The sequence below is a fragment of the Falco rusticolus genome, chromosome 3 (genome assembly GCF_015220075.1).
Source record: "Falco rusticolus isolate bFalRus1 chromosome 3, bFalRus1.pri, whole genome shotgun sequence".
NCBI classification, from domain to species: domain Eukaryota; kingdom Metazoa; phylum Chordata; class Aves; order Falconiformes; family Falconidae; genus Falco; species Falco rusticolus.
Genome location: NC_051189.1, coordinates 19,853,318 through 19,873,114, shown reverse-complemented (window position 1 = coordinate 19,873,114; position 19,797 = coordinate 19,853,318). Strand labels below are relative to the sequence as shown.

Sequence of the window (19,797 nt, the reverse complement as noted above, 5' to 3'; positions counted from 1 at the left end):
TTTGCTTTGCTTGCGTGCGTGGCTTTTGCTTTACCTATTAAACCGTCTTTATCTCAACCCATGAGTTTTCTCACTTTTACTTTTCCAATTGCCTCCTGCCTCCCACTGTGCGGGTGTGAGCGAGCAGCTGTGTGGGGCTTACTTGCCGGCTGGGGTTAAACCACAACACCAACCCACAGACATGAGGTCAAATGAAGAAATATCACTGCATGGGGATACTTACCAGCAGCATCCTCATTACAGACAAATCTGTCATTAATCATTAGGTCCAAGATGGTGGTTTTAGCTTTTTGTAGTAGAGAAATGAAGTCAAGATTATATATACAGCTGAACTATCAATAATAAGACAAAAAAACAACAATGCAAATCAACTTCTGGCTACAAACATAATTGTCTTGCCTTGTGACAGGAAGCTTTCATTTACCGCCCAAAGCATTCAAACACAGTAATCTGGTTTCTTCCTCCCCACACTTTAATTATTTGTCTAGGCCATTCCCAGCTTTTCCCTTTCAGCATTCCCTAAGAAACGGTAACAGGCATGGCCTCTCTATCTAAAAGCAATAGCAATGCTTTCTCTTGCAACGGGTTTGGCCCAAAGATTCAAAGTAAAAAACTTTAAGTGAAACTAAATTAATTGCAATTCATTGATCATAAGGTATGCAGGCAATTATCCTGGCTGCACCTGCTCATCGACACTAAGGCTAATTTTTCCTAAAACCTCCCCTCTACTGCTAGAGACCAAGGTCCAGCTCTGCTACACCTGCATGACAGACCCACAACAGCCTTAACTGGCCTCTGTTGCAGATACCCAGGTAATGTCCCCTGTCCTCCACAACTGCCCCATCCAAGCATTCCCACCTCCTTCCTTGCACTCGCTGGTGTTCATCCAGACACATCACCCCATGCCAGTGAGCCAGCTGAGCTTATGGACCTGGCACAACATCCCAGCAGTGGGATCGAAGCAGTATCAGTGACAGTGCAAGAGGGACAGTAACTGTCCCCCCACACCAAAGGTCAGGGACATGTCTTGCCCCATTCCCAAGGGATAAATGAGATAACCAAGTCCACTGCTGTCGAACCACAGCTGAACAGGGTTAAGCAAAAAAGTATGAGTTTTCTGATCAAGCCACAGGCCAACTACACTGACCTACACCACCGATGTGCTACTTAATACCATGCACATGGTGCTGATCATCTGGCAGCCCCAGTTCAATTAGTATTAAGCACAAGGACCCAAATCATATTTCTGCCAAACTAGCTGGAGCATGTGGTGTGGTGTTTACACTGGTATTGCCTCCCGCCTGAAGGATGCTTGCTTGATCTAACAAAGCCAGAACTGCTCTAAGAGATGACACCTAGCTTGCCACGAAGTCTGGGGCCACATCACTCCCTGTGTAGCATATCAGAGTAGTTTTGGCTTCAGAGACCAATTCTCAACCAGAGATCATACTGTTGCAGTAGTGATGCCTGCTCCATCTGATCTGTTGGTGGGTCATGGTCACACCTAACCCCACAGAACCGCCTTTATTCAAAGAATCTCCTCTGAGTCATCTTTATTTCTTCTTTGGGGGGTGGGAGTTGAAAGCAGATTAACAGAGCAATGGTGGCTTCCTCTTCAAGTCTATCAAGCCTCCCATGCAGCTTATTTTCTGGGAAGCAAAGCTGAACTCAAAAGCTTTCTGAACACACATACCTCCCAGGGCTGCAGCTGAAGACATTTTGGAGCACCCATCCTCCTGAGCCTGGAGTGGAGAACCACACAAGGAAGTCCACCACTTGGTGCTGGACCGTAGAAGCCCTGAAATCCCCCTTTCCTGGCAGCTCTACTGTCAGCTCCAGCAGAGCCAGGAGATACTCCACCTGCTCAAGCTCAAAGGAAAAACATAGAACAGTTTGAAGTAGAGGGTTTAAGCATATGGGAACAGAGATCTCCAGTGTATTGTACTTCCTACAAAGAGTCTCACAAGTGACTCAAGCTGCCCAAAGTGAGTTCAAGCCACCTCTTTCTTCCCTCCCTTTATCACCCTACTTCTCTTCACAGGACCACGCTCATAATGATGGAAGAGTTTGAGTTAAAAGTGTCATCTACATAAAGGTTGCCTAGATACTTTGAAGATGAGTACCACAGAATGTGTGCAAATAACAGGATTTCACTTTATGTCACATTTAAAAGAAAATGCACCCAATGCCACCACTCTACACACAACGGGAAAGAGAACAAATAACGAGTCCACATCACACTGATAGTGTGACTGAAGCTAATGGCTTGGAGGTGGTTATTTCCCCCCCTACATTTACCTGGTAAAATGAAACCCATTTATTCTGGCAAAACAAGAAGTCTGAATCAGAAGCTACCCAAACTTTTAATTACAGTTCTGTTGTTGTGAATGCAAAGCAACACTGGTCTCGGAACATTTTCCAGACATTAATTAATTAAGGACCAGTAGACTTTCCAGGGAGATATCTCCCAACTCCACATGAGAGAAGCAATACCCCAGAAAACAAAAAATAAAGATGCATTCCAGAGCTTGCATTAAAAACTAGAGGGAACATGACATAGTGTATGGGGGTGTCAAACATCTTGGATCACTTGACTTGTAGCTGGACTCTGCAGCCTCTGACATACATAACACATTTAGCTCATGTGTGTCATGAGACTCTGCTGCAAAAGGACATGTTTACACATCAGCCTGCAATTTGGTACCTGCCCTCTGCTTCTCTGGAGGACAGCAGGCTTCTATTTGAATAGATCAAAGACTTCTGGCCACGGAAAGTAATCTAAGTTCACACAAGGCAACTGGTTGCTCCTAACACCTTACCTGCTGCTGTTGGCCATCCTCTGGCTAAAGACCCAGAGCAGCCACAACAGAACCATTAAATAACTAAAGCCAGCAATGGGCAGGTTACACTAGTACCCCCAGACAAGGTGACAAGAAAAGCGTATTTCAAGGGAAATGTATGTCGAGGAGATGACTCCAACACAGGGCAGCTCAGCACAAGGCTGTGCCTGGGCACCGCTGCCGCCCAGGGAACAGCACCTCCCAGCCCCAGCAGCAGGTTGCTGTGCCCTGGGCTGCATCATCGCAGCCTCTTTGCAGAGTTAAAGATGCAGGGAGCAAGGTGTTTCAAGAGAGGGAGATTTCTTTCTCTGCAAGGGTATCATTTAGCAATTTGTTATGTGCTCCCAACCCCATTGTTTCTGAGACTCACGGAAGAACAAAAGCAGCTGCTAATCAAGATTCAAAATTACAAGGCTCACCCTGCAGAGAGAAAGAAATACCTAACTCATAACTGCTTTTGAGGCTACGATTCACACAGAAGCTGAGCAAAGTTGCATTTCCTTTTCTGTCATTTTAATTAATTCTGCAAAGAACGGGGTCGAAGCAAACATTCCAAAGCACACTGCAGTTGAAGGTGCCTTGCAGACCCGCAGCTTTTAGTTTCATTACAAAAAAAAGTGGAATTTTGCTTATTGCTACTTTAAAGAAAAATAAACAGGCTTAGAATGAGTTTTCTAAAAGGATTTGGTTTTCACGCTTCACCTTTCGAACAGCCATAAGCCACTCACACATCTCACTTTAATATCTAATTGGTTTAAATGATCTAGTTTCACTTTTTACCAGAAAAAAAACCATGTGGTGGCGGGAAGGGCTTTTGCAGGGTTACAGCAAGCCGAAGGAAGCAAAACTGCATACTGCCCTACAAACAAATAGCAAACAGTAAATCTAAGGTGAAATGAGTATCATTAGCTCTTCAAAACTGCTGAATCCTGTGCTGGGTGTCCTGACAATCGGACTGGAAGTGGATCAAGCCAGCAATGCTCCAAAGAGACAAAGATACTGCAGCAGTTGAGGGCTGTCAGAAAAGCAACAAGGGCCAAATCAGAGGCCTCTCATACACCCAAGCATGAGCACGGAAGCACGTCACTGTCCTTCACGCTGCCAAGGATAAGCCACATGCAGAAAGGGCTCAAACCCAGCTTTAAGTCCTGCAGCTCAGAAACACTGGCCTTGTTCGTGTAGCCCACAGATTCTCCTCCCTCTTAACTTTACCAAAGCTTTAACATAAAACCCATTGTTTGGAAGGGAAAATTTTCCAAAAGTCTCTTCCCCATCCCTAGAGATCCACCAGTGCCATCCTGTGTGTACCCTCACAGTACCTTACACACCAGGGTTTAAAACACCGTAATAACTTACTCTCTATTAATCTGGAGAGGGGCTGAAACCATACAAAGGCATCCTTTATCTTACAAAAAGACCAAAACAAGGCAGCAACAAGCTCATTCTTAGGCTTATAAAACAAGCCTTTACAGATAATTATGTTTTATTACTCTTCATTTTATGAGGATTGTGTTATACAAAACAAATACCAGATGCCTGTTTGTTGAGTTGGGCGGGGGGGCAGGGAGGAGAAGGAATCTTTGTGAGCACTGCTGTAAGCAGCCCTGCTTTTAACTAAACACAATAAATGCATAAAAATTAATACTGTTTGAAACCAGCAGGTAGGAAGCAAATGCATCAACTGTAGCTGTTGCTAGACCTCTCCATCCGAGCTCCTGCTGCAAGAGCACTCATAAGCCTATTCCTCAGGGATGGTGCTCTCTGAGCAAGGCTCCTCACATATGCATTTCCCTGAAAAATTATTATGAAACTTTGCAGATAACCAAAAGCTTAGAAAAAAGGTGGGGAGGTGGCAGGATTTAATGCTACGTCTGTTACAGAGATACACATAGACTCAGCCAGGAAATCCTGTAATTAACAGTCACAGCTTAAAGATGGGGGGAAAAGGGGAGAGAAGACAAGAAGGTGTAAAGGATGTTTTGGCAACCTTGAGATAAAGCAACCACCCAAAATGGGCCAGATCCTTCAACTGCTAACTTGCCAGACTCACACAACATGCTCCCAAATGGCCTGAGAGTGTGCAGGACCAGCCCCCATGCCTGAGCCAAGGGACACACATCTGAAACACAGGGACACAGACAGAGGGAGGCACGCAAAGCATGCCTGATACAACAGCAAAAGTGGGACAAGGTTCCTCAATGACAGTAAAACACAGCCAGCCATCCACCCCGCCAAGAGGCACCATGAGGAAATCTATTTCCCATTTTCAATGGTGGTTTCCTTTTCATTTTAATTGCATTAAAATCCAATCACAGGGTGACAACAGACACTTCTTACTTAAGGCTGATACTAGCCCTATATTGTAAATCCAGGTTTCAACATCATGCCTGATAATGCTTTAATGTTCTGCAAATGAGACTGAAATTCTGTACACCGGATCTCGTTGCAGTGGGGAGCCTTCTTCTAGACAGAGTTTTTTTAAAAGGCACAGTGCAGCAGCAAATGCAAGGTAAGCAGCAGTGGGATGGTTTCCACACCTTGCTGTTCATTTCCAGGTTTCCATCTGTTGTAATTGTTGAAACTGAGGACGGGTCTCATCTATTATCCTCCACCAGCACATACTCTCAACCTACTTCCTAATGAAGTTTGTTTACAAATATTCATTAGATTCCATGCTTTATTAGCCCAGTCAGTTAATTGTAAGACCACTGTACCACAAAATGCAATTACAGTAATCAGTGCATTGATTATTGTGAAACACTGTTACCCTGAGACTAAAGCTAAAGGAAGAAAGAACTATTGCTATATCTAGTAACCACACCAACAGGGCAACCTGGGATCACACCAGCATCTCTAAACCCTTAGATCTCCAGTTTTATACCCAAACAACACAGACAACCTCACCGTTAATTATCTTACTATGACCTGTGTCAGAAAGATTTTTCATTAAAAATGAAAGAAGAGCAAAAAACCTTTTTTTGCTAGAAAATACTATTACAGGCCACCAGAAACAACTAACAGAACAAAAGCTAAGAAGCAGATTTCACTGCAGTTCACTGATGTTTCAGTGCACAAAGCCAAGAGACACACGTCCTAATGGCTCCACTGGTTCTTCTGGCTCTCAGCAGCTGACTGGGGGCAGTGAAGAAGAGTCCTGCAGAAGATGGCAGGTGCAAAGTGCAATGACTTTTTGATACCTTCAGAGAAATGTTAAGACAAGGACCAGGATCCCCTTGCCCAAAACACAGAGCAAGAATCCGTCCAGACTGTGCGGTGCTCAGCCTCCGATGGCACAGCAAAGAGAAAGCAGGGTTTGGAGAGAGGGCAAGGCAGGCAGAGGTGGCAGCTGAGAAAATGGCCAGCCCCATGGTTAGCTCCACATCAGGAGACATGCACAGAGGGTTTAGAGTTGAGCGAGGACTGGAGGCTCCCCCTGAGCTGAGGGCACCTGAAGCCCTCACGCTGGATGCAGAGCCTGTGGAGCAGCACCTGCACGCGGCTGGGCCAGGGGAGGCTGCTTGGGCAGGCCATGGGTGCTCAGGCCAGAACAGGACACACAGGGACGCTGCCCATGACAGGCCCAGCCACAGGCAACCAGGCGCTGCTTAGATCTTCTGGTTCTCCTCAACCTACCTACAGCAAGCTAAAAACAGCACTGACGGGCAGAGGGGACAATAAGGTGCTGGGCTGTTCTTAGCTGAAGGTGAACAATCACCATCAACAACGCATCAAGCCATCTTCCAAGGAACAAAGCTAAGAATTTATTGCCATTCTCTGCAATTACATTTTGGAAAAGGTGTAGAAAAGCAATTGCATTTGTGTACATGTGAGCTCACCAATTAAGCCCGGCAACTCTGTTTACAGCAGGAGGATCATTTATGAGGAGAGAGCAGCAAGCGCCTGTACCAACCAGCTTTGATGTGTCACCCACCTGCCTTCACACAGCTCCAGCCGCGTGCACACTTTGATTATCCGAGCTTTCGCCTCCACTGCTTCACTCAGTTGCTTTAATCTTGCCACAACAACAGCACCGTGAAAAGAAAGGGGGAGAGGGAAGAGGACGAGAAGGAGAAATAAAGAGAAAGACAGAAAAGAGATTTGCGGCTGGAAAAGTCAACCTGATGGAGGAATCTGGAAAGAAAGAATGGGCCATCAGCCAGAGATGAAAGCACTAGAAATAAGGGATGTGTCACATGTTTATTAAAATGGTGGCATGATTCGCATAAGGAAAGCACATCTTTGACACTTGCTCAAATCCATTCCCATGACAGAGCCACCCAGCAATCTAGGACTGCTAAATTTAGCACCGGTTTTATCTTCTGTCAAATATGCATAAAAGCTCCTCAAGACACACATCCAATCCAAAACTAAAACAAAATATATTTTAAAATCTTGCTTAAACTGATCCACATGCCAGACCGACCATCAAGACAGAGACAATGCCAAGCAGTGAAGGGAAACCTAACATCAGTTTGAATTAAAACCTGCAGAGCTATAGTTAAAAAAAACAGGCAGGGAAAGAGGGGAGAGAGTTACGAAAATGCATGATCACTTAAAATATTTCCCCACATTCAAAAAATGTCGCCTTGAAATTCCTACCTGCTTCATTCACCTTGCTGCTAACAGATTTTTTTATTACCCTCACTTTTGAGAATTTCTCTGGCACTTAGTATGCAGGAGTGGTGCTCAGGAATAGATCCCACTGCCATAGATAATGCGGTTCTAAGGGAAACCCATCAATTGTTAATGGCCATGCAAATTGTTGAAACTAGAGAGTTATTCACAGTTATCTCGCTGTGATTTGGTAAGTGTCCATGCCTGATGTGATCACTCACTTGATATATTATTCCATTACAATTCAAGAAGTAGCCTTACCTTTTGGGTTTAGGAAAAAAAGCATGAGAGAGCGTGGGAGGGTGAAGGGATGTTATTTTGTTTTAAATTATTTTCAACAGTCATACATACCTTCTCGTGCGAAGGTTTTACAGTACAATAAATCCCTCCCTGTGACTACAGTCATGCCTTACTGAAACGTTTAAATCCCTCCGATCAGAAACTAAAGGGGTTTAGCATACAATTTCAGACCCCGATCTTGCAAAGCACTTTCTTAGGTTTCAACCGTACACATGGTTCCCATATCCTTTGTGGCACTGGATCTTCAAAACTTAGGTTGCACTGTTTTACATTTTCTGATCAGGGTTCTCTACTGCTTATGCTAAAATTTGCTGACATTTAATAAGCTATAGGCATCTCCTCAAATCCATAATGCATTCACTCTCTTCCAGCACCAACTTACTGATCATTAATTTTCAGCTTTATTGCAGCGCCAGCATATCAGATGCTTTTTTTTTCTCTGAGATTTATTATATTTAGCAAAGTGTACTTTGTTTTTTTTATTTTGTTTGCTCGTTTTTAAACAGCCCTTAAGGGGGAAATGTTACTCTTCTTTATAAAGTAGTTCTGAAATCACAGTATTGAAAAATAAATCCTATAATTATGTTTCCCATTAGGATTAGATAAATTATATTTAATTGAAAGAAAAATCTGCTAGCACCCAGCACAATGGTTGGTGGCAAATCAAGGAGATGAAACATTTATGTGTTTATCTTCCTGAAGGCAGCTGATTGAGTCTATGAGCAGACACACCCAAACAAGCCTTCAGAGGTACAAATTCAGATATTATAAACAAAGATTTGTCCTTCCCTTCAGATAAAGGTTCTGATTTTTAAAAGCAGAGTGATTTTATTTTTTGCAGACTACAGCAACTACAGTTTTGATAGGCTTTCTGGCAGTTATACACTGAACTACCTGATTGCACCAGGAATCCCAGTATTGCGATAAAACGTCTGCAATTATTCACCGGGCAAGAAGCAGTATCAGAAGTCAAGATCTTCCGGGAGAATGAAGAAAATCAGGATTCCTAACCAAACTCTGCCACGCTCACCCCTCTCCCACACCACTGTTGGGCAGGTGATGTTCCCCATCAGCCTGACAGCTGTAGAGGTCATGACACATACTGCAGTTGCAGGAAACTATTTATATCATGTTCCTTTTTACAGCCCCGGAGAACTAATTATTAACAGGACTGGGTCCCCCACGTACACTTTGCAAACATTATAGTATGCATTTTCCATTTAGGAATCACTGCCAGTATTGCTACGCGCAGCCCGTCAGCATCGCACTCTCAATTTTGTTTAGGAGCTAAAGAATGATTGATCTTATTGATTTGTGTCAACGGTCTGACATGGCCATATCGACTGGCGGTAATTTTGTGGGAGGAGCTGGGAGGAGAACGGGAGATAGCATTTTCTGTAACACACCAGCCTGCCTGAAGAGAAAATGTTGTTAGAGATGCTGGTACAGCCATCAACAGGACCGCACTGGGACTCGAACCTGACAAGACCAAGCAACGAAACATTTCCCATGACCGTGTTTACAGCAAATCCACTGCTGAACACCCGACTGTATAATTATAATCTATTACAATTATGCAAAGAAGTAACATTTCAGAAAGGCCTTCTCATTTCCCATTCTTAGCATTGAATACTTTTGTTTTGCAGCCAATCAACTAAATTAGCCCTAATTCTGTTTCATTCACAAACACAAAGAGTTTATTAGAGGGAAAAAAGTGAACGAAGGGGAAATTCACTTTGAAACCCAGGAATTATTTCATTTTCATGTATTCCCGGACTAGAAACCATCATGGGGAAAAAAGTCAACTTAAGGCAGAAATGCTTTACTAAATTTGCTAACTGTGTTGCGAGAGCCCTTGGAGGAACGATCAGAAACAGCAGTGCCTCCCTTAGCGCCTGGAACAGCAGTAGCCTCTGGTAGCATCTGAGTGAAGCAAGGAGGGTTAAAAGGCTCATATACCAAACCTGACCGCGTACCCTGACCTAGGACAAGTGTCAAACCCCCAAAAAACTTTTGTGGGGGCTTCTGCCACCATACACCCACAAGAAGAGCTGCTTTATGCTGCTTCTGATGGCCACCACCTTTTATCAGAAAGTCACAATTTAGACCTACACTCACTGATGCTTCCTGAGAAGAGGATACAGAAAATATCAGTGAATAGTATTTCAGCTTTACATAGCACTTTCTCTAAAACATTATAAAGCACTAAAAAAAGTATCCCTATGCATTTTGGGGGGTAAGCAAAGCATTCCTCCCTATTTTAAAGGCATATGGAAACGTAACCATGGTGGTCAGCAGCAATCCCAGCCATCGGACTGCAGTCCTGAGACCACATGTGCTACAGGCAGGAGAAGGCAGGAGCTCCTGTGACAGCCCTGCCAGCACCACACTCCACCCAGGGACTGCAGGAGCACGGAGAAGTCTGCCTTACTGGAATATGAAATGGGAGCCTGATTGAGCCAACACAAACAAGGCAATTCTTACCACCTTTCAGGGAACACCCACTTAGATCCTATCTGCATCCTTGCTGGGGAGACAGCACTACACCACCTGAAACACTGAGGCAAAATCTCTGCAAGAGGCGGTGGGAGAGACAAGCAGGGAAAAAAGATACTTAAAGAAAATTACATCTTCCTCCTCTTGTTATTGAGGAGACCTAACCCTCCTGACTGGCTTAAAGTTGCATTTTCTTATTCTAAGAAACGGTAACATTTTAGGAAGTCAGATTGCATTTGGAAAGCCATCAGCCTGGCAACACTCACACCAGCTCTTTCCCAGCAAAGCAGTTAGGCACAACGTTTTGCTGAGATAGGGCCTTTATTTCTTAAAACATTACTTCCCTCTTCTCATGTGAAACAAATCTCTTCTCTTTTGTTCTCATTCGGAATTCATTCTTTAAACTAGTTTCTCCTGCACCACCACAGCATGCTGATCTCCCACCTCTCTGCTTCCAAACCACCTCCCCGGCCCACACTGCAACAATCAGGACAGGGGCTGCTCTAAGCACGCTTTTCGGTTTCTCCCAGTGCATGGGCGTCAATTATAATTTGCTCCGTAAGTGGAAAAAACTGACTCCCACCATCCTCTGGCCTCGATCTTTAATCGCCCCTGTGCACAGCTGGTGCCACAGGCCCCTCCTGCCCAAGCTCCCTCCCTGCCTGCTCCAGGGATGCAGGGATGAGTTGTATCAGCATTACGTAGCATTGATGCTACCTCCAGTTGACTGAGGAGGCTCCTAAATTAAGAGCAAGACAGGGATGATAAATGTCCTGTTTCCTCCTGAAATTTGGATGAAAAAAAGAGCAACACAAAGCTTTATGCAAAAGCACGGCATAGCTGGATGAACAGAAGAGAAGGAACAAACCTTGCTGCTCAGTGTAAACCACGAGAAGGTTTTGAAACCTGTATGTCCCAAAATACTCTGCAATGTGGAAAGCCACAGAACCTTAAATATAACCTGAAGTTATACTCACACATTGTCACATGCTGAACTAATCTCCATACGACATAGGACAGGAGTATATATCTTCCATCATCATCTAGATATAGCCAAATCCTTGAGAACTTCAGTCACCTTGGCAGTACGGAACACAGCATTTAACTCCCTTCACAGGCCAGACAGTTATCTACGTACCTACCGATTATTTTTCTCTGGTTAGCAAAATGGTTTGTTTACTCAAGACCACAAAACTCTGTGGATTTTCTGAAAGAAACCCTGCAGAGAGAAAGGGAAAACAATCACAGATAATACTCCAGAAATCATCAGATTACAGCACATTCTCTTGACTCACATCTGTTGAGTAAATAAGTGCTTCATGCCGACCAGTTTCATTTACCTCCCTCTCCCACAAGCGGCTGTCGGTTTACTTTCCAATGGGCTGTTCCAGGCTGTATGTGGGGCAAAAGGATTATTTCCAGCAGAATGAAACCAGTAGCCTTTTTCACTCGGGTTTGTCTTCAGCTGAAACTCACTCTCATTCAATCTCATCCTCCTAGGGAGATGCACCGCTTCAGAGCTGCACGGATGCAAAGAGGTCCACAGCTGGGAACAGCCTGAATGCAGCAGGGGAGCAGCAGGCAGCAGCATGCAAGCCTCCAAGAGAACCCCAAATTTGGCCACCCCTCTCCCTTAGGAGCAGTTTCAGCGAAGCTCACCTTAGGCTGGTACAAAAAGTCCTGCACAAGTCAGGGTTTGCTCTGTGAAACACCCAGCCAGGGAGGGCGAGAAGGTAGGGGCACCATGGGATGCTCTGCAGCACCTTCTAGCTGAGGGCACCTCGCTGGGGACTTGGCAGGGCTTTGTCTTGCCCAAATAGGTAGCTGGAAACACTACTTTTAGCTCAATTCTGATCTGGGTTCAACAAACCTTTCAAACTACGAATTTCAGGATTCATTCTGCTCAATATTAATATTAAAATGATGACATATCATTTTTTGGTCTGAATTCTGTTCTATTGCCAAGTGTCTTTTCAGTGATAATTAGTTGCCAATAAATTATCCTCGATCAATTCTCCTAGGCAGGAAAAAAAATATCTGAGCCCCTCCAGCCACGAAAGCAGTGTTTACCTACGTTTCTGCATACAGAAAAATGCCTGCTCCGGACCAGATCAGCCATCTACTGTAATGCTTTGTCACCACAGAGCCTCATATAAGATGCTTCACAAAAAGATGCAGAAAAGCCTGAGGCAAGCAATTATAATAATAACTTGCCCCACAAGAAAACTTAATTACTTGGGGTTAGGAGGGTGCCTGGTTTAAGGCCCACGGGCAGGGTGGGCTCCTCGGCTCTGCTAGTGCCTGACCCTACACACCCGGCCACACAAGCTGCAGTGCTCAGCACCGCTCACACAAGGAAACAGGCTCATGCACACCCATCCAGCCTCTTCCATCCATTTTCCGAGAGGGAGGAGCCTGGTGCAAACAATGAGGCTGAGGATTGCACCACCAGCCATGAGCTCAGGGATGCTCCTGTCACCCCTGCTTCCAGCTCCTGCCAGGGCATCAGCCCAGAGCCTCCCAGGTGGAAGTTCCAACATCCCCCTGAACACTAGTTGCATTAAATCTGCATCGACAGGCACATAAGGACACTCTGCAAAACATACAGAGAGCAGAGGAGGAACACGACAGAGAAAATCTCATATTTCTCAGACATACGTTAAAGCTTTGTTATTTACCTGCTTACTGCATTTTGGAATAAACACATTGTAAAACAGGCAGATCTCCAGTTTCTTGAAAATTGATATTAAAATAAAAAAGCAGTCTGGTGGGGATAGGTCTCTGCAGGAGCCAAGATACTCTGGGAAAATGCCCAAGCTCTCTCAGTAGTTTTTGAGTTTCATCCAAGCTCCCGAAGAAGCCTGGTAATATACAAGATGCATGGGCTGGTTCCCATCTCGGTTCAGATGCCCCAGACAACAGCCACCCTGGACCTGGGCAATTTCTCAGCCCTGTCCTAAATAGCTGCAAGGGAGCTGACTTGTAAAGACCTTTAAGCAATTCCAAAAATAATCCAGTAAGTGATTAAGTATAGCATTTATATTTGTATTTTAATACAATACACTGAGGCTCAGTACGTTGAAAATGCAAGAATTTCACCTTTGCTCGAAACGTGCACACACATGCGTATGCAGCATCTAGATTATCATCACATGTTGGACGGGCATGCCTAAGCCTTACTGCACATTTTCATGCGGTCTTGTGAGTGGCAAAGTCATTCCCGGTGTCTATTTTTTTTTTAATGTATATTTTATTCCTAGTGGGAAGGAAACTAAACTAAAAGTTGCTTTTCTTCCCATTCAGTGCTTATTGCATGACTGTAACCTTTGCTCAGGGCAGCATTTTTATGGGCAGGAGGTTCAGCCATGACTGACACACTTTCCACCAGCAGAGTGCACACCAGGTAAACCTACAGAGTACCAGGGATCAATGAATATGTTCAGCTGGCTATTTTCACCTGTAAAAGTACATACACAACCCTGCTCAGCGCCATCATGTGCCCTGCAGAGATGTCTCACAGGCACAAGCAGCTGGTGCGCTGTTGCTGTCTCCCTCTTCTGCCGGCACACAGCAGCCCCAGGTAGATCTCTGCACAGCTCATTCTGTAGGCTCCTCCTCAACCACATGCCTCCAACCTCCTCTTGCAGAACTAGTCCCACCTCGTGAGGTCCTGCGTGTTTTGTCTGCCTTTCTCAGTTCAGTCTTGATCACATTGGCTTTGTGAGCACTGGCTAGTCGAAAAACTAGCTAAGTCTATGAAGAACACCTCACCACACTAGTTGTCCTCAACCGTAAGTTTGCATTTCTCCAAAAATACATTTTTCGCTCACTTTCCCTTCTCCATCCTACTGTCATCAACCCTGCTTATTGTTCAGTTTCTCCCCTTTGTTTCATTACCACCACTAACTTCAGCTGACCTGCACAGATATGAGGAAAAATCCTCCTCAAACAAGCTTTTGATGAGACCTTACGGTTTTGGATACCATCACTGCTACTCTTCTCCGTCTTCCAAGGGCAGAGTTGTTGCAGATCAGGGGATACACCACAGACATTATTTACTTTCCTAGAAAGATCCCCATTTTGCTGCAGATCTCCTCTGCATTTGGCTTTACTAGAATAGAACATCACATTCCTCCATTTCTTTTGGTACTCACAGTCATTTATATTACCTTCCAAAAAGTAATTATTTGGAACCAGTTAAGCCTGTACATGAATTCTGCCTTTGTTTAAAACACATTGTACATATGTATATATTTAGACTGTCATTAAATATTTAAGAGGCTGTCTTCAAACTTCAGCAGCAGCACTGTTTATTCGCTTAACCCTTTGTGAAACAGAAAGCTTTTGATGCCGAAGTCTTAACCATGGAGGAATTCAGAAAGCCCAGCTGCCCTAGCACTGGGTGACAAAGGCCAACTTTTAACAGGCAAGGACATTGTAAAGAAACCAGGAGTTTTCTTTGTTTTCCTTTATATCCTGTTTGATAGTAATCCAATCATAATAAGGCAATTCAGTTTAGCCCGCATCGGTTTTATCTGCTGAGATGCATAACTGGGATGCAAATTAATTAGCTGTAACATCAGGCAGATCTTTCAATACAATTCAGGGAGACAGAGTCAAATACGCACATGCCTGTCTCTGCTTCCCCCAGATGAAATAAGACACTTTACGCATTCTTCCACAGGTCAAGAAGTCACCTTTGTTGGCTTTTTCAGTCCCCTAGAGAGGAAACAACGCATTGGGTTGACAGGTGGACCTCGATCAAACCCAACACAGAATGTTGCACCACAGATGAAACCTCATCGCAAGTAACTTGCAACACGCACCAAGCACCAAGTGCAACACAACATAACGCTTCCACCCTGCTGACATGAGATTACCATGTTTTAAAGTCTGGTCACCCAATTTACCCAGTTTGGCAAGGGCTCTACCTAGAGCCAACCATTCGTATTTCACCCTGGCAAGGACCGCTCTCTTGGGGCCAGCTCTCCATGGCCTGGGTAGCCACGCTCCCGTCCTTCACACAGAGTGACACAGCACAGGATGGGAAAACGGACACAGAAGAGCGCATTATGTGACTTTCTCAACTCTATATGGATACACAAGTATATGTATCCTGGAAAATATGTTTTTCTTCTTTTTGATTAAAACCCTGAGGAGGCATTGTTAAATCCAAGCCCTAAAAGCCCCACAAGAGCAGCTCTGCATGCAGTTTTCAAGGCCCAGCTGTATTTAGAGACGTTTTTACTGAGCTGTAAAGCTCAGCTTATGCCACAGCCCTGTTCGTGATCAGATGCTGCTTTAGGTGGGGTGAATAGCGGAGTCCCTCCTACACCTTTCACACCCAGGTTACACATCGGCACAGAAGCATCTCAACCAGCTGACTGCTGTTACGCTACCCGGGGGACATGACCTTGTCAGATTTTATAAAGGGAGCAGAGCGCCAGGCGTGGTCCCTATTTGCATGGAGAGACAGAACGCAGGCCACCGCAGGACGCAGTGCTGGGAGATCAGCAGATGGCATACTTTGCTGTGAATCAGCACCGAAGCAGGAGTGTGAAGGGGCAGCAGCAGGCTCCGGCAGGTGCGTTCGCTCAGATAAGGTGCTGGGTTAAAGAGCTTCAGCATTTGCAGTTGTTCACCAGAGCGAGCCTGTCCATCTCAGTGGCCCAACCACAGATTCAGCCTGCCTCAGTTCTTGGGAGTAATCTTATTCTCTGGTAATCATCTTTTTTTACTTACTGTCTTTCCAACGGCAGCGTTGCTACAAACATTGACAGTCCCCATACGCCACGCCAGATATGGCCACCTTTCAGCAGCAAGCACAGGTTTCGTGTGAAAGCATGGTGTAACAGTTAGGTTCGTGCTTCCATATCCCCGAGCGTTGTTACGTACACCCCTTGCTATAAAAAGTAAGTGGCAAAGACACTTTAGAAGGAGCAGAACTTATGGAGGAAAGGTCTACCTTTTATTAGACTAAATGGCATAACTGTAAAAAACCTGAGCATGGCCTTACTCACATCGAACCACAAGCGGGTGTGTTTGTGTTTATGACAAGTCAACAGCACACATGCTCTAGAACGCAGCAAATAACCAGGACTTCTCCTATCCGTAAATTAGCTCCAAATGCTGAGATCTATGCCAAAAATCAGCACAGCCCACAAGGCTACAGTTGTCAGGTATCCCTTTCCCCCACCCCCCAAAAAAATATTCCCTAAAGGAGGTCGCAAGCCAAAGGGACTCCCAGGTTACGAATAACACGAGCTTAGCTTAGTGTCTCTCCACTGCTCACTCGGTACTGCCGCTGCATCGCTTCCACGTGTGCACCATCTCACCACTCGCCCGCTGGTTTTCTGAAAGCGCACGGGATTAAAAGTCCACCAAGTATTTGCACTGCTGCTTCCACCCCCTCTGCGGCAGATTTACACTAACTGGAGGGTGAGCAGAGTTCACCCAGGCACACGTAGGCTTCCCGGCGCTGCGGTGGTGACCTTCCCAGTCTCTCCCAACCCCCTGCGGACAGTTTCGGTGGAGAAACGGGCAGCCAGCTGGAAATTTTGATCGGCATTAATGCCACCGTAGTTTCTTCCTGACTGCTCTCCAGGAGTATTTTTCCACCCACGTTCCTCTGTGCATCGCAAACCCCTCCAGCCGTTGGCAGCTCTCCGTGCTGCTCCGCTGCACGCTACTCAGCGCTATACGGCTGGTCTGTTTAAACTCTGTGTCTAATTCCTGCTACACGGGAACATTCTCATGCGAAAAACTTCACATACAGACACCTACTCTGCAGCAAATGTAGAGGTGATCGGCATTTAAATGAACTAATCAGTCGCAAATGCCTTAGTCAGCATCGCAGTCCTGGAGGTAGTTCCCAGGAACCGATTTTCCCGGCAGCTATATACACAAACCTGAAAAGCAGACTGGAAGGCAAGGGCAGCACCACAGCGACACAAAACCTGACTACACGGTGACATTCCCCAACGAATAAAAATAAAAACTAGGGAAAGCCAAAAAACCAAGCATTCACAGAACGCACAATGCTGTGCTTGCGCTGCCGGCCTGTCCTCTCACATAGAAAAATCAGAAACTCGGACAGGACGTGAACACAGCGTTCCTTTTTCCTCCTCCTCCTTTCTTTACTGATGCTGTGCCGGTTTGAACCGAAAGGAGAAGGACGGCAAGGTAAGTTACTGCCTCGTCTGAGGCGATAGGCAGGCACCCGCCAGACACCAGGCAGTGCTTTTTGGAGAAAGCATCCCAGCAGTCACCCTCAGCGACCCAACCACCGCCGGAGCCAGGCTCACACACACACACACACAGAGAAGAGGGCTGAGGACTTGCACAAACTTTGTCTCGGGGCGAGGAAGGCAAGGGGCACCGGTCCTGGGAGGCGCTGGGGGGGCGCTGGGCGGGCGCTGGGCAGCGCCAAACGCCAGAGCATCCTCCAGCAGCACCTTCGCCGCTGGCCGCGTTGGCAAAGGCGAAGGTCCCCGGGCAAGCGACGCTGCGGCTGCGGGACGCCGCGCCGCCCTCCAGTGCCTCCCTGCCGGCTCCCCCGGCCACGGCAGCGCCGAGGCAGCCCGGCGGGAGGCAGGAGCGCCCGACCCGCCCAGAGGAGAGACCGGGGCTTTCCTCAGCGCGCATCGGCACACATCTGCTCACATCTGGCCGGCGGCCGGGGCCGCCTGCGGTGGGGCATGCCCCTGGCGACGCGCGCAGGGGAAGGGGACGGGGAAGACGGGGCACCGCTCACTTACTTTTCGTATTCGGCGTTGTCTCGATCGCAGCGCGAATCCTTGTGCTTTTGCCAGTCTTTGCCATGCTTGCAGGTGGTCAGGAGGACAACATCCTCTCCGTTATGGACGTGATATAAGGCATTCCTGGTGTCTGACCCTATCCCCGTCAGGTACCTTTTCCCCTTGAATACCAACATGTACTTCCTGAGAGGAGGGATGGTGTTAAACCTCAAAAATCCCTTCTCCCCTCCTGTCCTAGGATGATCCTTAGAAAAGAGCGGGATAGAAACGTCAAAGTTGGGTCTGAAGTTTTCAGTACTGATGCTGGCTTTGGCCAGCATGGCCTGGCCGATGTCGAACCCCACATCCTCGGTGTAGTCGGGCCAGGTGCCGGAGTATAAATTAAAAATCAGGTGGTTTCTGCCGTTGTTCCACAGGTGGAGGCTCTGCACCTTGGAGCGGAGGTTGTGCACGTACTGGGGGGACAGCTGGTCCCGGTCCAGCGTGTCCAAGCTGAGGACGAAGAGGCAGGCCTGCCCGGGGTCGGAGGTGTAGAAGCGGGAGCCCTCGATGGCGGCCAGGACGTTCTGGTAGCTCTCGGCGATCTTCTCCCCCTTCTGCTGCGGGTAGACGTAGACCTTGAAGCCGTTTTTCCGGCACTGGGCGAAGTCGAAGCAGGACTCCATGCGGCAGCGGCGCCCGCGGTAGAGGCCGGCGCTGGCGTCCCGCCGCTGCCGGGGGGAGACGCGCCCGCCGCCGCCCTCGGGGCCCGGCCGCTCGGCAGGCGCGAAGGGCCGCAGGGCGTCGGGGAAGCGGGGCCAGGGCCGCTCGGCGCCGGGGCGCGGGGGCGGGCCATGCCGGCTACCGGGCGGCGAGTGCCGGGCCGCCCGCAGCCGCACGCCTCCCAGGTAGAGCAGCAGGGCGAGACAGGTGCCGGCGGAGAGCAGCGTCAGGTAGCGTTTTTTGGCCTGCATGTGTCCGGCGGGGGTCCGGGGGGCTGCGGAGGAAGGCGGGGGCGGCCCGAGCTCGCCGGGCGCCGCTCTCAGCTCCGCTCCGCCATCTTCCCGCCGGCGAGCGCTTCAAACTCTCTTCGCCCACCTCCGCTCGGCGCCGTTCCCCAAGCCGCCGGCCGGGGCCGCGCATGTGGGCGACCGCCGCAACTTTCTCCCCGCCGGTCTCTCAGGGGCGGCGGGTGGCGGCGGGCCGGCGGCGGCCCGGCGGGGCGCCCCGCATGCACTCAGGGGCCGGCCCCCCGCGCGGGGCGGGCACCGGGGCAGCCCCGCTCCCGCCTTCCCGCCGCTGCCTGCCCTCTCCTCCGCCACGCTCCCGCCCGCCCCTCCCCGCCCCGCGCCGCCAGCCCAGCCCAGCCCGGCCCGGCCCGGCCCAGCCCAGCCCAGCCCGGCCCGGCCCCGCCGGCTCACAGCCCGCGGCCGCCGCGCCGCAGCCTGACGAAGCCCTGCATCGCCCGGCGCCCCCCGCTCGGCCCCGGCGCCGCTCGCTCCTCGCCGCGCTCCCACTGAATGGCCCCCGGGACGGAGCGGCGGCGGCGGCGGCGAGGACCCTCCTCCCTCTCCTTCTCCTCCTCCCCCTTCTCCTCCTCCTCCTCGCCCCTCCCCCCTTCCCCGCCTCCCCCGGGCCGGCGGCGGCAGCGGCCGGCGAGCCGCAGAGCCCCGCGCGCTGCCCTGCCCTGCCCGCCCGCGGGCTGCAACCCCCGCCTCACCCGGCCCCCCGCGCGCCGCCCCCGCCCCGGCACCGCCGCGCTGACCTCATCCAGCCACGCAGCCCCGCGCCCCCATTGGCAGGGCGTCACG

The 19,797-nt window shown here is 48.3% G+C and overlaps 1 protein-coding gene across 2 annotated transcripts in view; it reads right to left on the bottom strand.

Moving 5' to 3' along the window:
- The window catches only part of EXT1 (exostosin glycosyltransferase 1), a 181,772-nt gene extending 162,497 nt beyond the window's left edge, over positions 1-19,275 (bottom strand). Inside the window, exon 1 of one of the 2 annotated variants that reach the window (XM_037379987.1) lies at positions 18,008-19,275. In XM_037379987.1, the coding sequence (XP_037235884.1) occupies positions 18,008-18,960 (953 nt within the window). In that variant the 5' untranslated portion in view covers positions 18,961-19,275. The remainder of the gene's footprint in view (positions 1-18,007) is intronic. The other variant, XM_037379986.1, reaches the window with a different exon arrangement.
- Between the last annotated feature and the right edge of the window lie 522 nt (positions 19,276-19,797).